Source organism: Oryx dammah, unplaced genomic scaffold (assembly GCF_014754425.2).
Source record: "Oryx dammah isolate SB20612 unplaced genomic scaffold, SCBI_Odam_1.1 HiC_scaffold_13, whole genome shotgun sequence".
NCBI lineage: Eukaryota > Metazoa > Chordata > Mammalia > Artiodactyla > Bovidae > Oryx > Oryx dammah.
Genome location: NW_024070197.1, coordinates 15,363,732 through 15,387,279, shown reverse-complemented (window position 1 = coordinate 15,387,279; position 23,548 = coordinate 15,363,732). Strand labels below are relative to the sequence as shown.

General features: G+C 54.2%; 2 protein-coding genes across 3 annotated transcripts in view; both read left to right on the top strand.

Annotated features, from left to right (window-relative positions):
- SPTBN4 (spectrin beta, non-erythrocytic 4) overlaps positions 1-6,838 on the top strand; it is a 75,989-nt gene extending 69,151 nt beyond the window's left edge. The window contains exons 30-35 of the mRNA XM_040252645.1: positions 95-720; positions 1,788-1,857; positions 2,418-2,710; positions 3,840-4,013; positions 4,168-4,210; positions 5,818-6,838. Of these exons, the coding sequence (XP_040108579.1) occupies positions 95-720; positions 1,788-1,857; positions 2,418-2,710; positions 3,840-4,013; positions 4,168-4,210; positions 5,818-5,976 (1,365 nt within the window). The 3' untranslated portion in view covers positions 5,977-6,838. The remainder of the gene's footprint in view (positions 1-94; positions 721-1,787; positions 1,858-2,417; positions 2,711-3,839; positions 4,014-4,167; positions 4,211-5,817) is intronic.
- A 382-nt stretch (positions 6,839-7,220) lies between these two features.
- SHKBP1 (SH3KBP1 binding protein 1) lies at positions 7,221-19,727 on the top strand. 2 transcript variants are annotated; one of them, XM_040252694.1, is made up of 18 exons: positions 7,221-7,345; positions 7,577-7,630; positions 7,744-7,789; positions 7,896-7,969; positions 8,258-8,316; positions 8,544-8,624; positions 9,581-9,742; positions 9,822-9,912; positions 10,009-10,199; positions 11,042-11,157; positions 12,182-12,269; positions 12,388-12,504; positions 15,285-15,455; positions 16,604-16,759; positions 17,175-17,271; positions 18,326-18,504; positions 19,105-19,216; positions 19,319-19,727. In XM_040252694.1, exons 1-18 carry the CDS (start codon positions 7,260-7,262, stop codon positions 19,548-19,550), a joined length of 2,112 nt encoding a protein of 703 aa, XP_040108628.1. In that variant the 5' UTR covers positions 7,221-7,259; the 3' UTR covers positions 19,551-19,727. The 2 variants fall into 2 exon arrangements, with proteins under 2 accessions (XP_040108628.1, XP_040108627.1); XM_040252693.1 differs by having other exon boundaries at positions 19,102-19,216.
- The last annotated feature ends 3,821 nt before the right edge of the window (positions 19,728-23,548 follow it).

Sequence of the window (23,548 nt, the reverse complement as noted above, 5' to 3'; positions counted from 1 at the left end):
TAAACTGGGCGGTGAGGCAGACGACCCAGAGCCACCTTCCCAGCCCCCACCTCCACCCTGCCCCTCCACTGGAGCCTGGCCCCTCTGTCCCCAGATTGAGAAACTCAAGGCAGAACAGAGCAAGCAGCCGCCCACCCCTCTCCTGGGGCGCAAGTTCTTTGGAGACCCTACGGAACTGGCGGCCAAGGCCGCGCCCCTGCTGCGGCCAGGGGGCTCTGAGAGGGGCTTGGAGCCGCTGGCCCGCCGGGCCTCAGACACGCTCTCGGCTGAGGTGCGGACCCGGGTGGGGTACGTGCGGCAGGAGCTCAAGCCGGAGCGCCTCCAGCCGCGCATCGACCGGCTGCCCGAGGTCCCGGGGAGGGTGGAGCCTACGGCCCAGCCGGCGGCACCAGAAGAAGCCGTTGAGTCCCCGGGGGCCCCTGCGGTAGTCGCAGCGGAGCAGGTCAGGCCGCGGCCCGAGCGGCAGGAGTCAGCTGATCGCGCGGAGGAGCTGACCAGGAGGCGGCGGCCCGAGCGGCAGGAATCGGCCGATCAATCCGAGGAGGCTGCGCGGAGGCGGCGGCCCGACCGGCAGGAGTCAACGGAGCACGAGGTGGCACACAGCCTTACTCTGGGCCGCTACGAGCAGATGGAGAGGCGGCGGGAGCGGCGGGAGCGGCGGCTGGAGCGGCAGGAGTCCAGCGAGCAGGAGATGCCCATCAGAGGAGACCTGGCCAAGGGGTGAGGCCTAGGGAGCGAAGGAAGGGGGACAAGGGGCGCTCCTGGGCTCGCGCAGGCCCAGAGGCGAGGGTTCCCAGGCTCAGGATGGCTTAGCTCCCTAGATACATTCGTGGTACCCGTTGTACAGGGGTGTGGAAAGAAGCTGAAAGAGGGTAGGAGTCGCGCTCAATAACCCACAGTGGCAGTGGCTTCCTTCAGGTGAAGGTTGTCAGGTACCGGGTCCTGACCCCTGCTTCAAATCCCCTGGGTGACCCTGAGCAAGGATTTCATCCTCTCTGCATCTCAGTTTCTCCACTGGGCTAACAGTGGAACCATGACCTCTCTGATTGAAGTTAAGATCCTTCACCACCATCTCCACTTTATAAACTGGGGGCTGTAATCACACATTTTATGGATGGAGCAACTGAGGCTCAGAGAGGGCAAGTCACTCAGTTTGGGTGAAACAAGACTGGAACCCAGACCTTTCAGAATCCAGAACTAATGAGAATGTGTTATGTCGATCACTTCAATCAGCCGTGTCCCCAGAAAGAGGCCTTTGGTCAAAGACGTTTCAGTGACAGCGATTTCCAGACCGCTTTTAAGTTTTGTATTTCACGAACACTGGTCGAGCGCCCACTCTGTGTGTGATGTGTGCTAGGGAGAGCAACGACCCAACCAGCTCCAGCCCTGCTTTCATGTGGCTCAGTCCAGGGGAAGAAACAGACTTGTCACTGGAGAGTATGATGCAGAGTCATCAGGGGCTGGGAGGGGGCAAATCCAGGGAGCCTGAGAGCTTAGGGGATGGGTGGAAAAGGCAACGGTGTGTTCAAAGGCTTGAGGGCACCGGTTTGCATTTTGGTCTTTGTGTTGCTTAAAACTCAAGAGGGCAGAGAGGTTCCATCGTCCACTTCGCAGACAGTGCTGAGCACCTGTGGTGTGTAAGGCAGACAGCCAAGACAGGCAGCTGCGGAAGTGGACGGGGACCTGGCCTCTCAGGCTAAGATGTGGAGGCTCCTCCGGCCACCCAGGCTGGTCTCTGGGAGAAGGCATCCCAGTCCCAGTGAATCTTTCTGCGCCCCTGCCCCCAGGAAGGCCACCCTGGCTGACATTGTGGAGCAACTGCAGGAGAAAGAGGCAGGCCCAGGGCTCCCTGTTGGGGTAAGTTGAGCCTCGGCATGGGTGGGGGTATGGGGGCCCCTCTCAGAGCAGGAATTAGGATTCCAGAAACACAGGAGCCTAGCCCTGCCCCCTATCTGAACTGTGCAGAGACTCTTGGGATGGACAGCAGTCACACACACACACACACACACACACACACTCTCCAGACTTCCCACATTTGTCCTAGACCCTTTCCTCTAAGCACAGCAGGGGTCTCAATAGTCCTGCCTGACAACTATACACAAACAGAGAAAGCCCCAGATTCCTCATCCTCCAGATAGATGGGACACCCACCTGCCCGTATCCCCACCTCCATAGGACCAGACCCCATACCCCCAAGATCTAGAGGGATTCCAAACATGAGCCCTGACAGGCCCACTCCCAAGATCCGGGGAGCCCTTAAGCGTTGGGACTCCAACCCTGAGGTCCTCCCAGACTCGCCTCCAAGACAGATAACCCTGCAGACAGATGGGACCCCCCAGGCCCGTGAGTTCCCCCAGACAGATGGCTCCCCACGCCCCACTATGGACAGCACCCCTCTTCCCCCTCCCTTCACACAGCCTTCGCTGCCTCAGCCTCGCGAACTTCCCCCCGGCCGCCTGCCCAACGGGCTTGAGCTGCCCGAGCGGACACCTCGGCCGGACCGGCCGCGGGCTCGGGACCGGCCCAAGCCGAGACGGCGGCCTCGGCCCCGAGAGGGTGGTGAGGGCGGGGGAAGCCGGCGCTCGCGCTCCGCCCCGGCCCAGGGCGGCTCCGCCCCCGCGCCTCCACCACCGCCCACTCACACAGTGCAGCACGAGGGCTTCCTGCTGCGCAAGCGCGAGCTCGACGCTAACCGCAAGTCGTCCAACCGGTGAGCGTGTGGGCGGGGTTTTGGAAGGCGGGTTCCAAGCTCAGTGTCCAATGAATGAATAGGTGGACCTGGAGAAGGGGTGGGGCAAAACTCTGGGCGCCCAACCCGTGGTGGGGTAGGCGGGGCCTGAGAAGGGGGCCTTAACTTCAGAGTCAAGCAATGAACCTGAGAAGCGGGGCTTAAGGTTAGTGTGTCCAATGGGTGAGCCGGTGGAGCTTAGATGGGACGAGACCTGAAGAAGGCGTTATTGCCACTCAAGTCTCAGATCAACCAACCCAGGAGTAAACTAGAGCTAACAGCAAACTAGATATGGGATCTAGTCTAGAGGGTTCTCAAGATCTGTGAGGTGGAGCCTGGAGAGGTCCTTCAGCCAATGAGTAGGGTGGGTGAATTTATTTCAGTTTCAGATTGCGGAAGGGTCTGATGAGAGACTGATCCGAAACTGACGAGTGGGGGGCACCTCATATAGGTTTCCTCCTGGATGGGGGGCCTAACAGTGATGTGTCTAGTCTTGGGAGTCCAGCTCGGGATTGTCCAACTGGGAGTCAGAATCTAGGGAGAGGTGGAATCCAAAAGGGAAGAGTTGAACAAGCAGAATGAGTTGGGCGGGACAGATTGAGGTTTTGTCTGTGGGGTCTGGAGTTAGCCTTTCCTCCTTGTACTGAGACCAAGGGGCACTTTAAGAGTATTTTGCTTGTGGGAGACTTCCTCTTCGGTTGGGGCTTTGGTTGAATGGGGAAATAAGAATTCCTCTTTTCAGGCGTAGGCCAGTAGATCAGCCCTTCTGGGGATGAGGGTGAGCAGGGGTGGAGTAACAAGGAACATGCCCAAGCAAAGGCTTGTGGAGGAGACAGCTTAAGTGTTGCCTTCAGGAATTTCAGTGTGGGAGGGGATAAGGAAGAGCAGTTCCAGCAGGGGCCAGTCTGGGCAAAGGCTTGGTTCCCAGAGACAGACACTCCTCTCAGCTCCACAACTGCCATAAGGAGGAGTACTCCCGGCGTGTGGCTCAACTAGGGCAAAGGCCCAGAGGGAGGAAGGCTCAGGCATATTCGGCCCCCGAAGGGTATCAATAAAGAATACCCAAGCAGAGTGCTTCGACTCTGCCTTGAGCCCCATCTCATCGCCCCAGGTCATGGGTGAGCCTGTACTGCGTGCTCAGCAAGGGGGAGCTGGGTTTCTACAAGGACGCCAAGGGCCCGGCATCTGGGGGCACACACGGCGGGGAGCCACTGCTCAGCCTGCACAAGGCCACCAGCGAGGTGGCTAGTGACTACAAGAAAAAGAAGCATGTCTTCAAGCTCCAGTGAGCCCCCTCAATGGGTGGGCGGGAGGTTCCCAGACCCAGCTTCCCCCTCCCAACAATACCGTGCTCCCCTGGAGGACAGTTGGTAGATGGGTGGATGGGTGGGCTGGGCCCCTGGTCCTGGAGCCCCCAAGTCTTGTGTCCTCTCCCACAGGACCCAGGACGGCAGTGAGTTTTTGCTCCAGGCTAAAGATGAGGTGAGATCCGTTCCTTTCTCTCCCTATTCCAACCTCAGGAACCAACTGGCTGGCTGGCTGGCTCCTGGCCCTGAGTGATGGGGCTATGAAGAGGGAAAGTGCAAGCCAGAGTTACCTGGGCTGAATGGGCAAGCCCATGGCAATGAGAGTTCAGAAGTTCCTAGCCAAACTGTGGAAGATGGAGGATCAGAAGGGCTGCCTGGAGGCCCCAGGATAAAGTCCAACTTCTTTGCCTTGGCTTCTGAGATGAGACTGAAAAGTTAGGAGGCCATTAGCTTTAAAAAATAAAAAAACAATGAACTGCAAGTGCAAGGAAACAGAGGTACAGAATTGCAAAGGGTTAACTGTGCTGAAGGACAGTTCAAGGAAGAAATTTCTTAGAAAGATTCCCTGAGGCTGGATCTCTAAGGACACTGTGGGTCATTCAGAGGAGGCTAGCATTTATTCTAAGTACACTAGGGGGGGACTTCCCTGGCAGTCAAGTGGTTAGAACTCCGCTTTCACTGCTGAGGGCTGGCTGGGGTTCAATCCCTGGTCAGGGAGCTAAGATCCCACAAGCTGCAAAAACAGAACAACAAACAAAAAAGCAATTCTAAGGGCATGAGGAATCCGTGGAAGAGCTTCGAGCAAGGGAAGGTTACAGTGCTGCATAAGAAAGGCTACCAGTGTGCTACCTGCCTTTGGCTACCAGTGTGCAGGGTGGATTGGAGAGGGCAAGAATGGAAGAGGGAAGCACAGGAGGTGGCCAAGGCAGGGACCTAGGTGGGAGAGCACAAGGCTGGACCAGGACAGGCCTGTGGGGAGGGGTCGAGGAGGTAGATGAGAGAAAGGAATGTGAGTGGACCTTGGGACTGGGGCTAAGGGGAAAGGTAAGGGGAGGAGGAGCAGGCACAGAGGTGGTTTGAAGAGATGTTAAAAATAGTAACACTTGCTACCCATTCATCTTCTTCCCAAGAAGCTATGAAGTAGGCCTTTATTCTCTTTTACTTATCTTTAAAATGGAAGTAAAAATAGATTTCCATCATAGGGTTATTGTGAGAATTAAATAAGTTGATACAAGTAGAATACTTACTGAGCTGGGAAAATACAGTGTCTGCTGATATTATTGTTTCTTGTTGTTTATCTCTATAGTGGGAGTTAGATATAATCCAATTGCATTGGATTAAGTCAGTTGATCCATAGAAGTGCTTAGAACAGTGTGTGTGTGTTAGTCACTCCCTCGTATCCGACTCTTTTGTGACCCCATGGACTGACTGCCCCCTGCCAGGCTGTTCTGTCCATGAAATTCTCCAGGCAAGAATATTGGAGTGGGTTGCCATTCCCTTCTCCAGGGGATCTTCCCAACCCAAGGGATCGAACCCAGGTCTCCTCCATTGCAGAGGGATTCTTTACTGTCTGAGCCACTAAGGAAGAGCTAGGCACAAAATAAGTACTAAGTAACTAAGTAACTATTTACATCATCATCATCGTTGTTGTTATTTTTATTATTACCCCGTTTAATAGATGAGGAAGCTGAGGTTCAGAGTGGGCAGTCAGATTCCAGACTCATATATTACTCAGTCTCCTCTCTTCCAAATATCGACTATGTGCGCTATTTCTCTCTCCAGGAGGAGATGAACGGCTGGCTGGAGGCTGTGGCCGCCTCGGTTGGTGAACACGCCGAAATCGCCCGCTGGGGCCAGACACAACCCACAACGTCGTCCACAGACGAGGGCAACCCCAAGCGGGAGGCCGGGGAGCGCAGGGCCAGCGGGCGCCGGAAGTGACTTCCCACCTTCTCGACCCTCCTCCCTGCACCGTGGGCACAAAGACACTTTCTCTTCCGCAGGGGCGGGAGCCCCTAGTCCCACCAACACTGAGGACGCGCCATGACTGGCACTGGAAAGGAGGGGACTTCTCCTGCACCCCAAGAAGTGGTGGGGGGATTGCTGCCCCTATAGCCATATCTCGGCCCCTTCCCGCTCGCCACCCCCACCCCAGGTGCTGGGGCTCTATTATTTTTATGCAATAACTGAGCTTGGGGGGGCGGGGGGCGGGTAAGGGGCCAGCTGAGCCAGCCCCCTGCCCCACGAAGCTGGGGTGGTAGGGGCGATAATTCCCGTCCCCCCCCTCCGCCCTAGGGACGGGCATGGGGGCGCTGGTGAGGTCCCCTGGACCATCCAGGGTGCTAGGGGGTGGGGAGGGGACGCCCCCTCCCCGCCTTTACCTCACTTCCAATGCTGCCTTGATCTCTGTCTGGGAAGGAGGCGTGAAAGGGGCCCTAGCCTCCGCACTCCGCTGTCTCAGAGCCATGCGGTAATTCCTTAGTTTATTTTTGCAAAACGTCGACCTCCTCCTCCCCCGCCCCGCATCCGCGAAGGCTTTTAATGGGAGGGGCGTCAAAGCTCAAAACTTTCTTCCTCTCTCCTCCCCCCTCCAGTTGTAAATACGACATCGTGAGGGGAGGGGCGAGGGGAAGCCCTCCCCCCTGCATGCTTCTGGCTGGAGCACCTCCCTGGGGAGCGGGGGAACTGGGTTGTGGGCAGCCCCCATGGCCACCTGGAGAAGCCGCTGGGGTCCAGGGGTGAGGAGAGGTGTGGCAGGCGCACACTCTATGTACCTATAATAAATCTTTTGGCTTTGACGGTCTATGCTGGTTTCTTCGCGTTTCATGGGCTGCGCCCAGGAGGATTGGGTGGAGCGACAGGAAGAAACTGCTTTACGGAGGACATTTAGATGTCCCTCTTGGTGTGGACTAGTTTCGAGGTCCAAACTCGTGTTCCCGATTAAGCACCTAGATGCCACTCCTAAATTGGGAATCCCAGAGGGATGAGGAACAGTCTGCTATCCGTGGTAACTCAACTTCCCCAAAGGAGCCGCTCGGTCCGCCCCGTCCAGGACAGGAAAGGCGGGGCCCTTTAAGGAGGCGGAGAAGAGAACCGCGATGGGCGAGGGTTTTGCCCAATCGCCAGCTGCTCTGGGAGTCTGAAGCCCAATGAGCACGCGGTGGGGGCGGGGGCGGGATACACACCCGGAAGCGGGTGCAGGCCGGCCGGCTAGCCCGCGGGCCATGGCGGCCGCGGCCCCTGCAGTCGACGGGGTCCCGGGTCGAGGGCCTCCTGGAGAGGTGATTCATCTGAATGTGGGAGGCAAGAGGTGAGTGTAAGAGTTCCTTGAGTCATTACTCTCGGGGCCGGGGACCCGGCTGGGAATACCCGCCTCTCCCGCGGGGGGAATTCTGTCCATCAAGGATTGCTCCGCCCCCTGCTGGAGGCGCGGGAGCCTGGATGGATGCTGGGGGAGGGAGGGAAGCTTACCCGGTGCTGAGACTGGGGGCCGCATTCATCCTCCTCCATCATCTCGTGTCCGCTCGCCGTCCCCGCACAGATTCAGTACCTCTCGCCAGACTCTCACCTGGATCCCAGACTCCTTCTTCTCCAGGTGATTGGGGAAGCGAGTTTAGCGTTGGGGACGGGAGGGTTGGGTATGGGGAGACCTCATCTCCCCGTCACACACACTCCGGCCCGTGACACCTCTGCGTCCCCTCCCTGCAGTCTTCTGAGCGGACGCATCTCGACACTGAAAGATGAGACCGGAGCCGTGAGTAGAGCGAGAGCTGAAACGGGGCGGCTGGTAGGAGGAGGGACAGGAGCCCCACTCGGCCCCGCTCTTTGCCCCATCTATTCTCTGCCTCCCTTCCCCGCAGATCTTCATCGACAGGGACCCCACCGTCTTTGCTCCCATCCTCAACTTCCTGCGCACCAAAGAGTTGGACCCTAGGTGGGCATAGAAGATAATGGGGAGTCCCCCACGTCTTTACCCCTTGAGAAGTCTCTTCTTCCCTTCAGAATGTTCACTTAAGTTCTTTAGAATATCCCTCCCCAACACACACACACACACACATACACACGTTTGCACCACCCAGATCATTTCTTCTTTAGAATCTTGATACCATCAACATTTGCTACCTCTTGAGATTCTCTGTGCAGTTTCAGAATCTTGGTCCTCAGAATTCTCTGCCCACTCCCACTCCCCAGACCCTGACACCTAGTCAATTCTACTACCCAGGGGTGTCCACGGTTCCAGTCTCCTCCATGAAGCCCAGTTCTATGGGCTGACTCCTCTGGGTAAGTGGGCCCACCCCCTTAGCATCCTCATAGAAAACTAGCCCTCTAATGATACCCTCTGTTTCTTCTCACTTCTGAAAGAAGGTGGGGTTAGAGCTGAGGGCACTGGATTTAGTGTCCTGAGTCTCAGGGGAGTGGTGGTATTCTGTGGAGAAGGAGATAGGGGAGGGGGAAAGGTTCTGCCTCAGCCTTCTCCAAGTCCCAGCCTGTGAGTCCTTCTGCCTCAGTTCGTCGTCTACAGCTTCTTGAAGAGTTGGATCGATCTTCTTGTGGAAACGTCCTCTTTACTGGTTACCTGCCTCCACCAGGTGGGAACTACTAAGGAATACAGGGTGGGAATGGAGGGTGGGGGGGTTAAAGACTACATTTCCCATAAGGCTGCAGCCCTTGCCTGCCTCAGCTGTGATCCCTGAGACACTATGGGAGTTGTAGTTCTACATCAGATGCTTTGACTAATGCTTGGAGAGGAAGTAGGAAACTGCATTTCCAATGAGGCAATGGGCCAATCTAGTCCCCTTGAGGCTCAAGCTTGCCTTGGAGCCTGATGGAAGTTGTAGTCCAGTTTTGATTTCCTTGTAGAGAGTCTTAGGGAGAACTGGTGTCCTTTGCATGGAGGGGAGAAATATTAAAGGAGAGTTATTGACTGTAATCCCCAAGGAGCAGCCAGCCCACTGGTCATGAAAAATATGCCCCAGTGGTTATTGGGAACTGTAGTCTACTATGCTTTGCTGATTGGTAGAAAGTACAGAGTTGGGGAGTTCAGTTTATGACTTTATTTCCCTAACTTCAGTCAGTACCTGTCACCTTCTTGAAGTTTGCCAAATACGAAGACTTACTGTTCTCTTACTATGTTCCTGTATTTTTATTATTATTATTTTAAGTAGAAGCTTTATATCACTGCTTTTCATGCCATAAATAAGTGGATGTGAAATAATCCTTAAACATAACAGTGTAAGTAAACTCTGGGTAGATGCTGTTGCCTGCCAAGGGAACAGGCTTCCATTTCTTAAAAGGAAAGATATCATTATCATCGCAGCCCCAAACTGATTCTTTGTGATGGGCTCAAAGGAACTGATAAGGGAGCAGCTCACTGTGATTCAGTGTCACTTAATGCCATGTCTCTGCACCACCAAAAATCTTCTCTCTAGGAGACGATGCTACCTGTGTGGGAAAATCAGTATCTGGCACGTTTTAAGTGTTTGCTCTGTGACAGTTTTTACAGTTATCACAATGATTGTTGCTCTGCCCCTTCTTTCTGCCATAGTGTTCCCGGTGAAGCGGCGCAACCGGCACAGCCTGGTGGGGCCCCAGCAAGCAGGGGGTCGCCCAGCCCCTGTCCGACGGAGCAACACGATGCCCCCCCACCTGGGCAATGCAGGGCTGCTGGGCCGAATGCTGGATGAGAAATCCCCTCCCTCCCCGTCAGGTACGTTTCTGTCTCATGGGAGATCGGGGTAGCCAGTGGGCCCTGTGACCCTGCCCTGATCCCTGCCTTTCCCCCTAAGGGCTACCCGAGGAGCCGGGGATGGTGCGCCTGGTGTGTGGACACCACAACTGGATTGCCGTGGCCTATACCCAGTTTCTTGTCTGCTATAGGTGCTCAGGGAGGGTGGTGGGAGGAGGCCTTGAGCCCTGTTGATGCGGGTAGGGGATGCTCAGGGTGAAGGTTGGTGATGTCCCCCAATCCTCCAGGCTGAAGGAAGCCTCCGGCTGGCAGATGGTATTCTCCAGTCCCCGCCTGGACTGGCCCATTGAGCGCCTGGCACTCACAGCCCGGGTGCTTGGTGGGGCCTTGGGAGAGCATGACAAGATGGTGGCAGTAGCCACAGGCAGCGAGATCCTGCTGTGGGCTCTGCAGCCAGAAGGTGGTGGCTCTGAGATAGGTAAGAGAGGGAGCCTGGGCTTCCCTGGTGGCTCAGTGGTAGAGAATCTGCCTGCAGTGCAGGAGACCCGGATTCGATCGTTGGGTTGGGAAGATCCCCCAGGGCAGGGAAGGGCAACCCACTCCAGTATTCTTGCCTGGAGAATTTCATGAACAGAGGAGCCTGGCCGGCTACAGTCGGTGGGGTCCCAAAGAGTCGGGCACAACTGAGCGACTAACACTTTGACTTTCTCTCTGAGATAGGTATGACCCCAAGCTTTTTCTAGAACCCTTTCACCCTTTATAATTCTGCTCCAACCTGTGGTTTGTTAAAACAGCCACCCTACACAATTCTCATACCTGTAAGACTTTGTGTTGTTACGATGTGCCAACCCTTTGAAATTCTGTATCCCATTAGCATTCCTTGGTCTGGTAGAAAAATCCACCCACATACAGTTCTCTCCTCTGTCAGAATTCAGGGCCCTGTTAGATCTCTTTGCTTTGGTCGAATTCTCCATGCCAGTAGAATCCCCAAACCTGTTAGAATCTGTTCCCATTAGAAGAAATCTGACTCCTTAGACTAATCTGTTCCCTGACCAATCTTAATCCTCGTGAGAATCCTCTGCCCCCTGTAGGGTTTTTTCCCTTTGTTGAAAATCTCAGCTGAATTCCACGCCCCGTTAGAGTCCCACACCCCAGCAGGAATCTAGCCCATCGTAATCCTCTGTAATTCCTGCTGGAATCCTCTAGTCTGTAAAGACTCCATGACTGAATTGAATCCTCTGGCCCTTGGAGTTCTCCCTGCCACCCCACTTCTCCCACTGTGAGAGGGGGTCCTGGCAGAGCCCTTCTCACCCTCTGCAGGAGTCTTCCACCTGGGGGTGCCTGTGGAAGCCTTGTTCTTCGTTGGGAACCAGCTCATCGCCACAAGCCACACAGGGCGTATTGGCGTGTGGAACGCTGTCACCAAGCACTGGCAGGTCAGGGAGCTGGCCAGCCTGGCTGCCTCTTTCCCAGTCGTCCAGGCAAGCCAGACCTAAGGAGGGGTTCCTTTCTGGCCCACCTATCCAGGAAAGAACCAAAGAATCTGGTAGTGGGCCAGATGCAGTGTCAGGGTGAGGTGGGGTATGATAAAGGCCTAATGAGGATCTGGGAGGCTTTCCTGGAAGAGGGGCTGCTGAGCTGACATGAAGGATGGGTGGTGGCTTTGGAAAGGAAGAGAGGGATCTTCAGGCACTGGGGTGGCCAAGCAGGTAAGGGGAGATGGTGTAGGAGGCTGAAACCAAGACATATGTGCAAACGTCTGTCATTCTCTTTGCACTCACCCCAAGCTCTGTCCAGCACGTAAAATATGTGTGTGTTCAACATATATATACACTTACAGCGTTGTTTTCTAAAGTGTGAGTTTGGGTGAGAGAGATGGACAAGCAAAGAAAGAAGAGAGAAAGAAACAGAAATGGAGAGAAATAAATAGAAACAGGAAGTCAGAGGCAAGAGAGAGAGCGAGAAAGAGGGTGGATGGAGAGAGACCGGGACTAAATGATTGTGTTAGATGAAGGGACCACAGAGAGATAGATGGAGATGAATAAAGAAATGTCAGGGATAATAAATAAAAGAGAAAACAACCAAACAAAAAAAAAAGAAATGTCAGGGAATTCCCTGGTGGTGCAGTGGTTAGGACTGTGCGCTTTCAGTGCCCTGGTCCAAGTTCAGTTCCTGGTTGGGGAACTACGATCCTGCAAGCTGCATGGCCTGACCAAAAAAAAAAAAAGAAGAAGTGTTGGGATGTCAGAAGTACAAAGTCAAGGAGAGACTAAGAAATAGCGCCCAGCAAGAGTCGTTCAGAGACAGACGTCAGAGATGCAGACCTGGGCCAGGCAAGGCTAGGGAGGAGTGAGCCTAGAAACCCTGCCTGGTGGGTGGCGCTGGAGCAGAGAGGCGAAGGCCCACCGCGAGGGGCGCCGCAGCGAGGGCCACCCTGGCCACAGCCCTCCCCACCCCCAGGTCCAGGAGGTGCAACCCATCACCAGTTACGACGCTGCCGGCTCCTTCCTGCTCCTGGGCTGCAACAATGGCTCCATCTACTATGTGGGTGAGCAGCGGCCAACACCCCAGCTATCCGAGAGCCTCCCCTCGGAGGTGGGAGAGGAGGGGAAAGGCTGGGCTACCTTGAACTGACCCGCTTATCCTCTGTGCCTTGCCGCCCCCAGATGTGCAGAAATTCCCCCTGCGCATGAAGGACAATGACCTCCTGGTCAGCGAGCTCTACCGGGACCCAGCGGAGGATGGGGTCACAGCCCTGAGCGTCTACCTCACCCCCAAGACCAGTAAGCTATGGCTCAGCCTTGCCCCTCTGCCAGGAGCAGCCAGCCCCAGCCCATGGCAGTCTCCCCACCACTTGACACTTGCGTAGCATGGGCCAGTGAGATATATTGAGAGGGAGACACATTCGACTCATTCAGTCATTCCACGGTTACTGAGCACAACTTATACGTAAGCACTGTGCTAGGTGCTAGCCATGGCAGGCTTCTCCACCAAGGGCAAAGCTGACCTCTTGTAGCTCTTCACTGTGTTTCTTTCCCATCTCTGTGATTAGGGCATGATGCTTGCACGCTGCTAAAACAAAGAGGATGTGTGACTTGAGAATTCCCTAGCCCTCCAGTTGTTAGGACTCCGTGCTCTCACTGCGGAGGGTCTGGGTTTGAGTGCTGGGCAGGGAACTAAAATCTCATTAGCCTCAGGGTGTGGCCAAACTATACTGCCCCCATCAGAAAAAAAAAAAAAAAATCTGAAATAAAAACAAACAAAAAGAGGATGTGTGTCTTACATGGGGTGAAGCCGAGTTCTCCAACTTGGAACAGTCTTTGTGTTTTGTTTTCTTGATCGCAAATGCAGAGAAATAGATTAATTTTTTATTTGTTTTTATTGAGATACAATCTCCATCCCATAAAGTCCACAATTCAGTGATTTTTAGCAGATTCACAAAGCTGTGCCACCATCACCACTATCTAACTCCAGAATGTTCTCAGCACTGAAAGAGAAACCCCATGCTCATTGGCAGTCACGCCTGTCCCCACTCCTGACTGCCCCGGGCACCTCTAACCCGCCTTCTGTCTCTATGGATTTGCCTGTTCTAGATGTTTCATGTAAAGGAAATCATACAGTATGTGGCTTTTTGTGTCTGGCTTTTTTCACTTTGCATAGTGATTAATTTTATTTTATGATTAGTGCTTTCTGGAGTTTGAGATGTCTTTCCCTACTTGCAAGTTGCAAAGACTTTTTTCCTATATTTTCTTCTAGAAGCTTTGCATATTTTGCTTTTACACATAGGTCTCTGTTCCATTTCAGATTAACTTTGGTGTGCGGTGTGAGGTAGAGGTCACAGTACATTTTTTCTAGCAGGAGTAAACTAATAACATTTAACTTCACAGCCTGTCATCACATAAATCCCCTTTCTTTCTTTCTTTTTAAACTTTAAAAAGTTTCTTTTTAAACTCTCACAACTTGTGGGATCTTAATTCCCAACCAGGGATCAAACCCAGGTCCTTGGCAGGGAGCATTCGGAGCACCAACCACTGGACTGCCAGGGAATTCCCAAGGGCCTTTTTCTTATTTCACTGACTTACTCCTTTTCTCCTCACCACATGCCACTGTTCTGTCATGCATGTTTAATATTTATCTTTTCATTTGGGCTTCCCTGGTGGTCCAGTGGCTAAGACTCCACGCTCCTGAAGCAGGGGGCCTGGGTTCAATCCCTGGTCAGGGAACTAGATCCCATATGCTGCAACCAAGACCTGGTACAGCCAAATAAATTAAAATAATAATAATAATAATATTTATCTTTTCATTTATATGTGCTCTTAAAAAATGCGTATTATGGACATGTTTTTTAATTTGCATAAACAGTATTGAGTATATATCTCAGTTTCTATACTTTACTTTGATCCATCCTGCCTAAGCTTCCCTTGTGGCTCAACTGGTAAAGAATCCACCTGCAATGCCGGAGACCTGGGTTCGATCCCTGGATTGGGAAGATCCCCTAGAGAAGGGAAAGGCTATCCACTCCAGTATTCTGGCCTGGAGAATTCCATGGACTGTATAGTCCATGTGGTCGCAAAGAGTTGGACACGACTGAGCGATTTTCACTTCACTTTGCTAAGTCGCTTCAGTCGTGTCCGACTCTATACGACCCCATAGCCGGGAGCCCACCAGGCTCCCTGGTCCCTGGGATTCTCCAGGCAAGAACACTGGAATGGGTTGCCATTTCCTTCTCCAATGCATGAAAGTGAAAAGTGAAAGCGAAGTCGCTCAGTCATGTCTGACTCTTAGCGACCCCATGGACTGCAGCCCACCAGGCTCCTCCATCCATGGGGTTTTCCATGGATGTGGAAGTACTGGAGTGGGGTGCCATTCACTTCACTTATCCCGCCTTAAATTAAATGTCTATCCATGTTGCTACGCATCGCCTGAATTCATTGCTTTTAACTCATGCACAAAATATTAAAACCACCTTTTACCCACATTCCTTAGGATGGTCCATTAAGTGTGTGACATTACAACATACCTTTTCCCCTGTGGAAAGTTGACAATGAGGAAGGAGTCCCTCAGGCATACAGGGTTGCATTTTCTTGTCTTGCTGCCTTTTTTTTTTTTAAACTTTTTTCCCCACTGTGCAGCTTGTAGGATCTTAGTTCCCTGACCAAGGATGGAACCCTGGCCACGGTAGTGAAAGTGCTGAGTCCTAACCACTGAATTGCCAGGGAATTGTCACTGCTATCTGTCTGTATGTCCCTTTCCATGTTTTCCTGTTTTTCTCAAATTCCGTCTTTCTCTCTGTCAGTCTCTGTTTCTATAAACCTCCCTGTTTCTGCTTTTCTACCACTTTCTCTGTTTCTCTCTCTCTCCCCCGACTTCTCTTAGCTCTGTCTCTGTGTCTTCATCTCCGTCTCTGGTTCTCTTTGTCTGCTCCATCCCTCTCTCTTCCATCGCCTTGTTCTCTCCCCTCCCTTTTACTTTCTGACTCCGTGTCTTCCTTGCTGACTCTCCCTGCCCCAGTTTCTGTCTGTCTGTGACCCTGTCCCTCTCTTCCTCCCCGGCTCCTCGCCAGGTGACAGTGGAAACTGGATTGAGATCGCCTACGGGACCAGCTCAGGGGGCGTGCGGGTCATCGTGCAGCACCCCGAGACGGTGGGTTCGGGGCCTCAGCTCTTCCAGACCTTCACCGTGCACCGCAGCCCTGTCACCAAGATCATGCTCTCGGAGAAGCACCTCATCTCGGGTGAGTCTCACCCCGCTGCCCCGGGCCTCTTTCTCCCTGCAAGAGGGATGGCTCCACTGGGAGCATGAGGCCAGGCAGATGAGGGTCTCCACTGGGGAGGGACGTGGTGTGGGGAGTGGCCTCCAGAGAATTCCGTGAAGGGGAGCGGTCTGTGGGGAGAGTGAATTGCCAGGAGAGGGGAGAATTCATCAATTTCACCATTGCCAGGCACGGGATACTGTGATAAGCAAGACAGGCCAAGTCCCTACCCTGTGGAGGTGACAGGCAAGAGTACTGGAGTGGGTTGCCATTTCCTTCTCCAGGGGATCTTCCCGACCCAGGGATCAAACCCAGGTCTCCCGCACTGCAGGCAGACGCTTTACCCTCTAAGCCACCAGGGAAACCCCCTAGTTGGGGCATCAGATGATAAATCAATACAAATATAAATCACTGACAGTGATGGGGGCCGTGAATAAAAACAAGGCTGTGTGAGAGACTAGAGAGCACCAGGGTTGTGAGAGTGCGTGGTTCGGGAATTCCTTCCTGATGAAGTGCTTTGAACAGAAATGAGCAGCGCAGATCAACGGGGACAAGCATTCCCGGCAAAGGGAACAGGCACTGTGAAGGCTGTCAGACACGAGGACGATTGACATACCTAAGGAAGCCCAGAGTAGAGTGGGCGAGGACGAGGGTGGGAGGTGATGGGGTAGGTCAGGGGGACCTTGTAACCCCTGCAGAAGACTTGGTCCTTAAGCCTGAGTGAGATGGCACCGCAGGAGGGCTCCCAGCAGAGGAGGGCTGTGGCCTGATGCAGGTGCTCACAGGGTCCCTCTGACTGCACATGGGGACAGACTGGGGGGCAGAAAGGCCAGGGAGGAGGCTGTTGCGGTGGTCCAGGCAGAAAATGAGGCAGACAGGACCGGGGTGGGGGCGGGTTGGGGTCAGTGGGCAGGGAAAGGCAAGATCAGCCTCTGGAATGACTTGGAGGCAGAGCCAACAGGATTGGTAACTCTTTAGAATTCTGGGGAAGAGAGGATAAATAAAGGGAAGAGTTCAGAGGGGCTGGGATCCCGAAACCTTGGAAAGGAGATCATCTCAGGGCTCAGGAAGGTCAGGCAGTGGCCATTCCCCAGCCAGGCCTGACCTGCTGCTGCCCTCTGGCTCCCCAGTTTGTGCCGACAGCAACCACGTGCGGACATGGTCCGTGACTCGCTTCCGCGGCATGATTTCCACCCAGCCCGGCTCCACTCCGCTCGCTTCGTTCAAGATCCTGGCGTTGGAGTCGGCCGACGGACATGGCGGCTGCAGTGCTGGCAATGATATTGGTGCTTCCTAGCCCCTGGCCCCCATCCCCACAGACCCTGCATGACCTCCACCCACCTCCACTGATCCCTTTCCTCACCCCTGAAGGCCTCTCTTGACCCACCCAACTGATGGAGTTGACCTCCACCGACCACCACCTGACCCCTCCTGACCGCCACTTACTCCCAGCTGCCCCACTTGGATTCTGTTACCCCCACTGATCCCTGCCGATCCAGGACATTCCCCCTGATGTGCCTGAACTCCACTGACTATTGCTGACCCTCAACCCTCTCTGACCTTGCCCAGCTCCAGCATCCTGGGGATGGAGACCTAGTCCTGGGTTGGGAGATTCAACTGTGGGGAAAGGGGCAGAGTCTTAGGGTCTAGAGGTCCCAGAGATCCCAGCTGGCCCTGACAGCCCCCCTCTACCTGGCCTAGGCCCCTACGGTGAGCGAGATGAGCAGCAAGTGTTCATTCAGAAGGTGGTGCCAAGTGCCAGCCAGCTTTTCGTGCGTCTTTCATCCACTGGTCAGCGGTGAGGACCATCCCGTCAAACAGGGAGGGTGGTCAGTGCAGAGGCAGGATGTCAGCCAGGTCACAGGGGTCAGAAGGGTATCTTAGCCAAGGGGGCACTACAGGAGCTGAGGCTGGGAAGGAGCGCAAGCCTGGTCCTAGGTGTAGGGCCTGGGGGTATCAAAAGTGTGACAGGTGTGAATGGGAGTGAAGCTGGAACAACCCCAGGTACCTGTGTAGTTGTGGCCTGGATGGGGGCCGGTGGCGGTGAGGGCTGGGATGGGGGAAGGATGGGAAACCATGGGAACCCAGAGGCGGTGCTTGCGTCAGCCTGGGAACAGGGGTCTCTTGAAGAGGGGCCTCTGAACAAAGACCTTGAGGATAAATAGGGGCAAAGAGAAGAAAGGAGGAAGGGGACAGGTGTGCCTGGCTGAATGGGCAGCATGTGCCAAGGCTGGAACGGCCAAAGAGGTAACCAGAGACGTGCTTGTGGTCTCTGGGGGCTGGAGCACAGAACTAGAGGTGAGCGTTGAGGCTGCAGCAGGGCGGAGCCTTGCCGATCGTATGGAACAAACAAGACTGTCCTGCATGTTCTGGGAGCCAAGGCTGTGCTCAGGGGGATGGATTGGAGGTTGGAAGAGAGGAGGCTGGGACAGATGGCTGGCTGGAGAGGGTAGGGCTTGACCAGGGCCAGATGGGGAGAGGGGAAGGAGCCCAGGGAGAGAGGCAGGAGGCTGAGTGGACCCACCGTAGGTAATGCTGGCAAGTGAGGGGCACCAGGAAGTGAGGGAGCACCATTCTCCTGAATCAGGAGCAGGGGGGGGCAACAGGTCTGGGGAGAGTCCCATTTAGGCCCCATGATGGGTGTGTGGGGCTGGGGACTTCCAGGAGGCCACTGGACCCGCAGGGCTGGAACCCAAGGTCTGGGAGTGACGGAGAAGCTTGGGTGCTCATCAGAGAGGCAGGAAGGGAAGTCATAATGGTGGGGACCGAGGTCTGAGAAGGGTAAAGGACGAGAAGAAGGAGCAGGCCAGGCTCTGGTATGACCAAGGTACCCCTGCACCCTCCCCTCTCAGGGTGTGCTCCGTGCGCTCCGTGGACGGCTCACCCACCACCGCCTTCACAGTGCTAGAGTGTGAGGGCTCCCGGAGGCTTGGCTCGCGGCCCCGGCGCTACCTGCTCACCGGCCAGGCCAATGGCAGCCTGGCCATGTGGGACCTGACCACCGCCATGGACGGCCTCGGCCAGGCCCCTGGTACTCCCACCGCACACTCCCACCCTGAACCCCTCTCCACAACCTCCTTCGCCATGCCTGCCCTCTCCAAGCCCTGACCCTCTGACCCCTTACCCTGAACCCTTCCTTACCCTTGCTTTTTAAATGTAATTTTAGTTAGTTAGTTTCAGCTGTGCTGGGTCTTTGTTGCTTCGAGCAAGCTTTCTCTAGTTTTGATGAGCCGGGGCTGCTCTCTAGCTGCGGTGCTCAGGCTTCTCATCGCGGTGGCTTCTCTTGTTGCAGAGCACAGGCTCTAGGGTTTACTGGTTCCAGCTGTTGAGCCCCTTGGGCTCTAGAGCACAGGCTGAATAGTTGTGGTGCAGGGGCTTAGTTGCTCCGTGGCGTGTGGGATCTTCCCAAAACAGGGATCGAACCTGTGTCTCCTTCGTTGGCAGGCGGATTCTGAGCCACCAGGGAAGCCCCCCTGTCCTTGCTTTCTAAGCTGTCTCTCTTAGCTTCTGACCCTTGTTCCTTAACCTCTGCACCTTTTTTCCTATCCTGACCTGTCTTTGCACATGACCTTTGTCCTTTGGCCTATGACCCCTGTCTTGCCCCTGACCCTGCTTCCTTGCCCCCCAGCAGGGGGCCTGACAGAGGAAGAGCTGATGGAACAGCTGGAGCAGTGTGACCTAGCCCCGCTGGCTTCCTCCAGGGGCTCTCTCCCCAGCCCTTCACCCCGGACCTCTCTCACCAGGTAGGCATGACCAAGGGGGGAGAGGGCAGAACATGGTGGCCCTAGGGGAGGGGGACCCAGCTCCACCCTGACTCCCTTCATTGACCCTCATCACCCCCTCAGTCTCCACTCAGCCTTCAGCAACACCTCCCTGTCCAGCCGTCGGGGGAGCCCAAGCCCCCCACAGGCCGAGGCCCGGCGCCGCGGGGGAGGCAGCTTTGTGGAGCGCTGCCAGGAACTGGTGCGGAGCGGACCAGAGCCCCGGCGGCCACCAACACCAGCTCCCCGGCCCTCCTCGGGTCTCGGAGCTCCCCTCGCACCCCCCAAGAAGAAGCTCAATGAAACTTCCTTCTGAACACAGCTGCCATGGTGCCTTGGGATATCCAGGTCCTGGGGGACTCGGGTGCCTCCCTCACTTCCTGTCAGAGCCCTGGGTTGAGGGCCAGGGCCTCCTACTGTTACAAGACCCCCCACCATCTCCCTTGTCTGGAGCCAGAGTTACCCTTCCTTAATAAAGTTCTCACTGCCAATGCTTTGGTTGCATTCTTAGAGGGCTTGGGGACCCCTAGGGAAAGGGTGAGAGAGATGCAGTACCCCATCAGGTCCCTGGCTGTAGATTCAGGGACATCTGTCCCTCTCAGTTTAAGTGAAGAAGGGGAAATGGTTTGCTCTCTGGCTTCAGGCATGGCTGGATCCAGGGCTCAGATACTCATCCAGAATGTCTTTCCATCCTTTGGCTCTGTTCTCCTCTGAGATCATTCTCAGTCAGCTTTTCCCTGCTCTGTGCCAAGATGACTCCGCATAGCTCCTTAGCAACTTTTTCTCTCTGTTGTTCAGTCTCCAAGACATGTCCAGCTCTTCATGACCCCATGGACCGCAGCACGCCAGGCTTCCCTGTCCCTCAGCATCTCCCAGAGTGTGCCCAAGCTCATGTCCATTGAATCTGTGATGCTATCCAACCATCTCATCCTGTGTCACCCTCTTCTCCTTCTGCCTTCAATCTTTCCCAGCATCAGGGTCTTTTCCAATGAGTTCGCTGTTCACATCAAGTGGCCAAAGTATTGGGGTTTCAGCTTCAGCATCAGTCCTTCCAGTGAGTATTCAAGGTTGATTTCCTTTAAGATTGACTGGTTGGATGTCCTTGCTATCCAAGGGACTCTCAAGAGTCTTCTCCAGCACCACAGTTCAAAACCATCAATTCTGCAGCACTCAACCTTCGTTGTGATCCAGCTCTCATATCCATACATGATGACTGTCATGTCTCTTTGTAGCAGCAAAATCACAGGATTGATCCTCACTGGCTTAAACTGAATCGGCTGGCCATTCCTGAAGCAATCATTGTGTCCTTCCAGGGATCATGTACCCTCACAAGCCAGGCAGTGAGGTCAGCCCCATGCTGACAGAGTGAAGGAAGAGTTCCTTAAAGGTGAATCAGGATACTATTACCACATACGGGGATGAATAGGTACAGGCTGGCAGAAACACAGCTGTCGGCTAGGTGACATTTGTGCCCCAAATCTCACCGCTGCAAACACCTTGCCCATCCATATCCCCGGCTGCCCAGTTTTTGCCCCTCTCTTGCTCACAACAGAGAAGGTGTGTAGGATGGCATCAGCTCGCCTCAGCCTTGAGGTTTTCCTCTAGATAATACCTATTCCTCTGGCAGCTAGCTCCTCAGGAAATTTCCTGTTTTCTGCATCTTTTCCTTGGGTCAATGAAAAAAAGAGAAAGTGGGTCAACTAAGAACAAGGGATTTTAGAGTGTGCTAGTTCTAGAATTCCAGAGTTTCTGGGATGCCAGAACTGTAACTTGGCAGAATGTTAGGAGATCTAGAACACAGGAATATTCTGTAGTGTTAGTGGATGAACAATAATAGGCTTCTCCCCTGCCTATCAAAGAATGCAGACTGCAGAAGTTTCTGAGAAACAACCTGGGAATTTGATGATTCTAGAACAGAAGAGTGTTCTAGAATGCCTATCCCAGTAGGGATGTTTTACAAGCCAGAGATTCTAGAATGCTGAGAATTGTAGGACACAGAAAAGAATCTGGATTACTAGGAAATATAGAGCATAGCGGTATTCTGGAATGTCAACCCTTTTGGATCACTAGAGGATTGCTTTGCATTCTAAGAAATCCATAATGTCAATGGGCTCTGGATTGCCAGAGGATCTAGAACATGAAGAGGAGCCCTAAAAGATGAGTGAGTCTAAAACATGAGTGTTCTGGAATGTCTGTGCTCTAGAATATGCGAGTATTTTGTGATGCTCATAGAGCTGGAATATTGAGATAGTTTTTTCCATGTCAGGGAATCCAGAACACTGTTTTGGGATACTAGTGATTCTAGAACTGAGGGTGAGAATGTCAGAAAATCTAGAATACTAAAGAGATTTGTTTATTTTTGTTTTTAATACCAAGGTAAAACCCTGTGTGTGAGCACATACAATGGAGGAAGCTTCTGGAATGCCAGGACTCTAGAACTCTGAGAGATTCTGAAGGATTGAGATCAGATTAGGATCTAGGGGTGACATAGAAACAATCCTGGGGGGTAGTAGCGCTGATAGGGAGGGACTGGGAGCTGGGAACTCCAAATTCTGGGGGGAGGGGAAGCCAAAGCCATCCCCGGAAGTTGCAGTGGTGAGCCAGAGGCTGTTGCCTAGCAACGAGCATTGAAGATGCCCTGAATCCCAAGCAGAAGGGAGAAATTTCGGCAGCGCCCCCAGCAAATGCTCCAGCTACAGGGTAGGAGATGGGGAGGGGGCAACGGGAGCAGGGCCACATCGTCCTGCAGGGCCATGTTAGCAGGGATCATGGGAGCCACACGAAGACAGGGACACAGCACGTTCAGTGGGCAGAGCCGGGCACTCCACCATTGAGCAGGGACAGCCCACGGACGTCCCTGAATGGGGCCTTAGTGCCATCATTACTGCTCCAAAAGGCTGTGTGTCCTGGACAGTGTGTGAGCCCAGACTTCTGGGTGGCAGTGTTGGGTGGAGACTGTGGGTGGCGGTGACGGTGTGCGTGTGGCTGTGTGAGTCAGCCTGTATGCCTCAAGGTAAGGAGGGAGGGTGAAGAGACCCCTTGTCCCCCTTGCATACCCCCTGGAAGAAGGAGCAGGAGTTGGGGATGAGGTCGAAGCTGAATTGATTGCTTTTAGTCTGGCGTCAGCCCTTTGGTCAGGCCTGGTACCCTGTGTGGGTGGAGCCAGGGATCTACTCAGGGTGGGGCTAAGGCTACAGAACTGGAAAGCTTAGGGTTTGGAATCCCTGGAGGGGCAACAAGAAGTGGGTAGGGTTTGGCACCCTAAGTGTGGGGCCTCAGCCTAATTCTTGTGGGAAAGGATTTGGTCTGAAACTCAGAGGAGAAGGGATGGGGAACTGGGGTTCAGGCTCTAAAGCGCTGATGCCTTTGGGAGAAGAGAGGGTTTTTAATTCCAAGAAAAGTGGAGCCTTGGATTTATAATGAAAGGACTGGGCTGGGCCCTCTGAGTTGGAGGGTTGTGATCAGGGCTTGGAGTCCCCTAAACCCACTAAAGTGGGAGCAGGTGGGACCTAAGGCCCCTTGTGGCTTGGTGCTCCCGGCGGTAGAGGTCCCTAGGAAGGGAGGGGACTGGAACTCTTTTGTTTCTTCTAATTTCAGTTAGTTTTGACTGTGCTGGGTCTTCATTGCTGCATGGGCTTTTCTCTAGTGAGGCACGGGATCTATACCTGCGACCTTCAGTGGTTGCAGCATATGGACACAGTGCTGCAGCTCCCAGACTCTAGAGCACAGGCTCAATAGTTGTGCTGCACGGGCTTCACTGCTCCGAGGCGTGTGGGATTTTCCTGGATCAGGGATCAAATCCGTGTCTCCTGCTTTGGCAGGCAAATTCTTTACCACTGAGCCACCAGGGAAGTCCCGGGACTAGAATTCTTTAAGGAGAAAAAGTCTGCAATTCTGGAAGTGGGCTGAGAATTTTTAAAGCTGAGAAAAATTTAGTTTTAAAAAATTCAGTCAGGGAAGTGGGTGTGGTACCCTCTGAGGGGGAGTGGACAGGGGTGCAAATAGGGGAGCAGAGCCAGGGGGAGCCCTCTAGAAAGGAAGCGGAGTCTGTGAATTAGGGGCCCAGCCATGGTCCTGTGAGAGGCAGAGGCTACAACCTTCCTAGGAACAAGCTATTGTTTATCAAGCCTGGAACCCCTGAAACACAGGGCCTTGAGAAGGGGCCAATCCTGTGGGAGGGTGTAGAGTCGTGGTACCGTCCGGGGGTGGGACCTGGAGCTCGGTACAGCATTAGAATCAGCCCCCGGAATCCTGAGTCTCTCGCGTGAGAAGTGGGCACCCGTGGGGTCTTCCGGAATCTACCCCCGTCGGGGA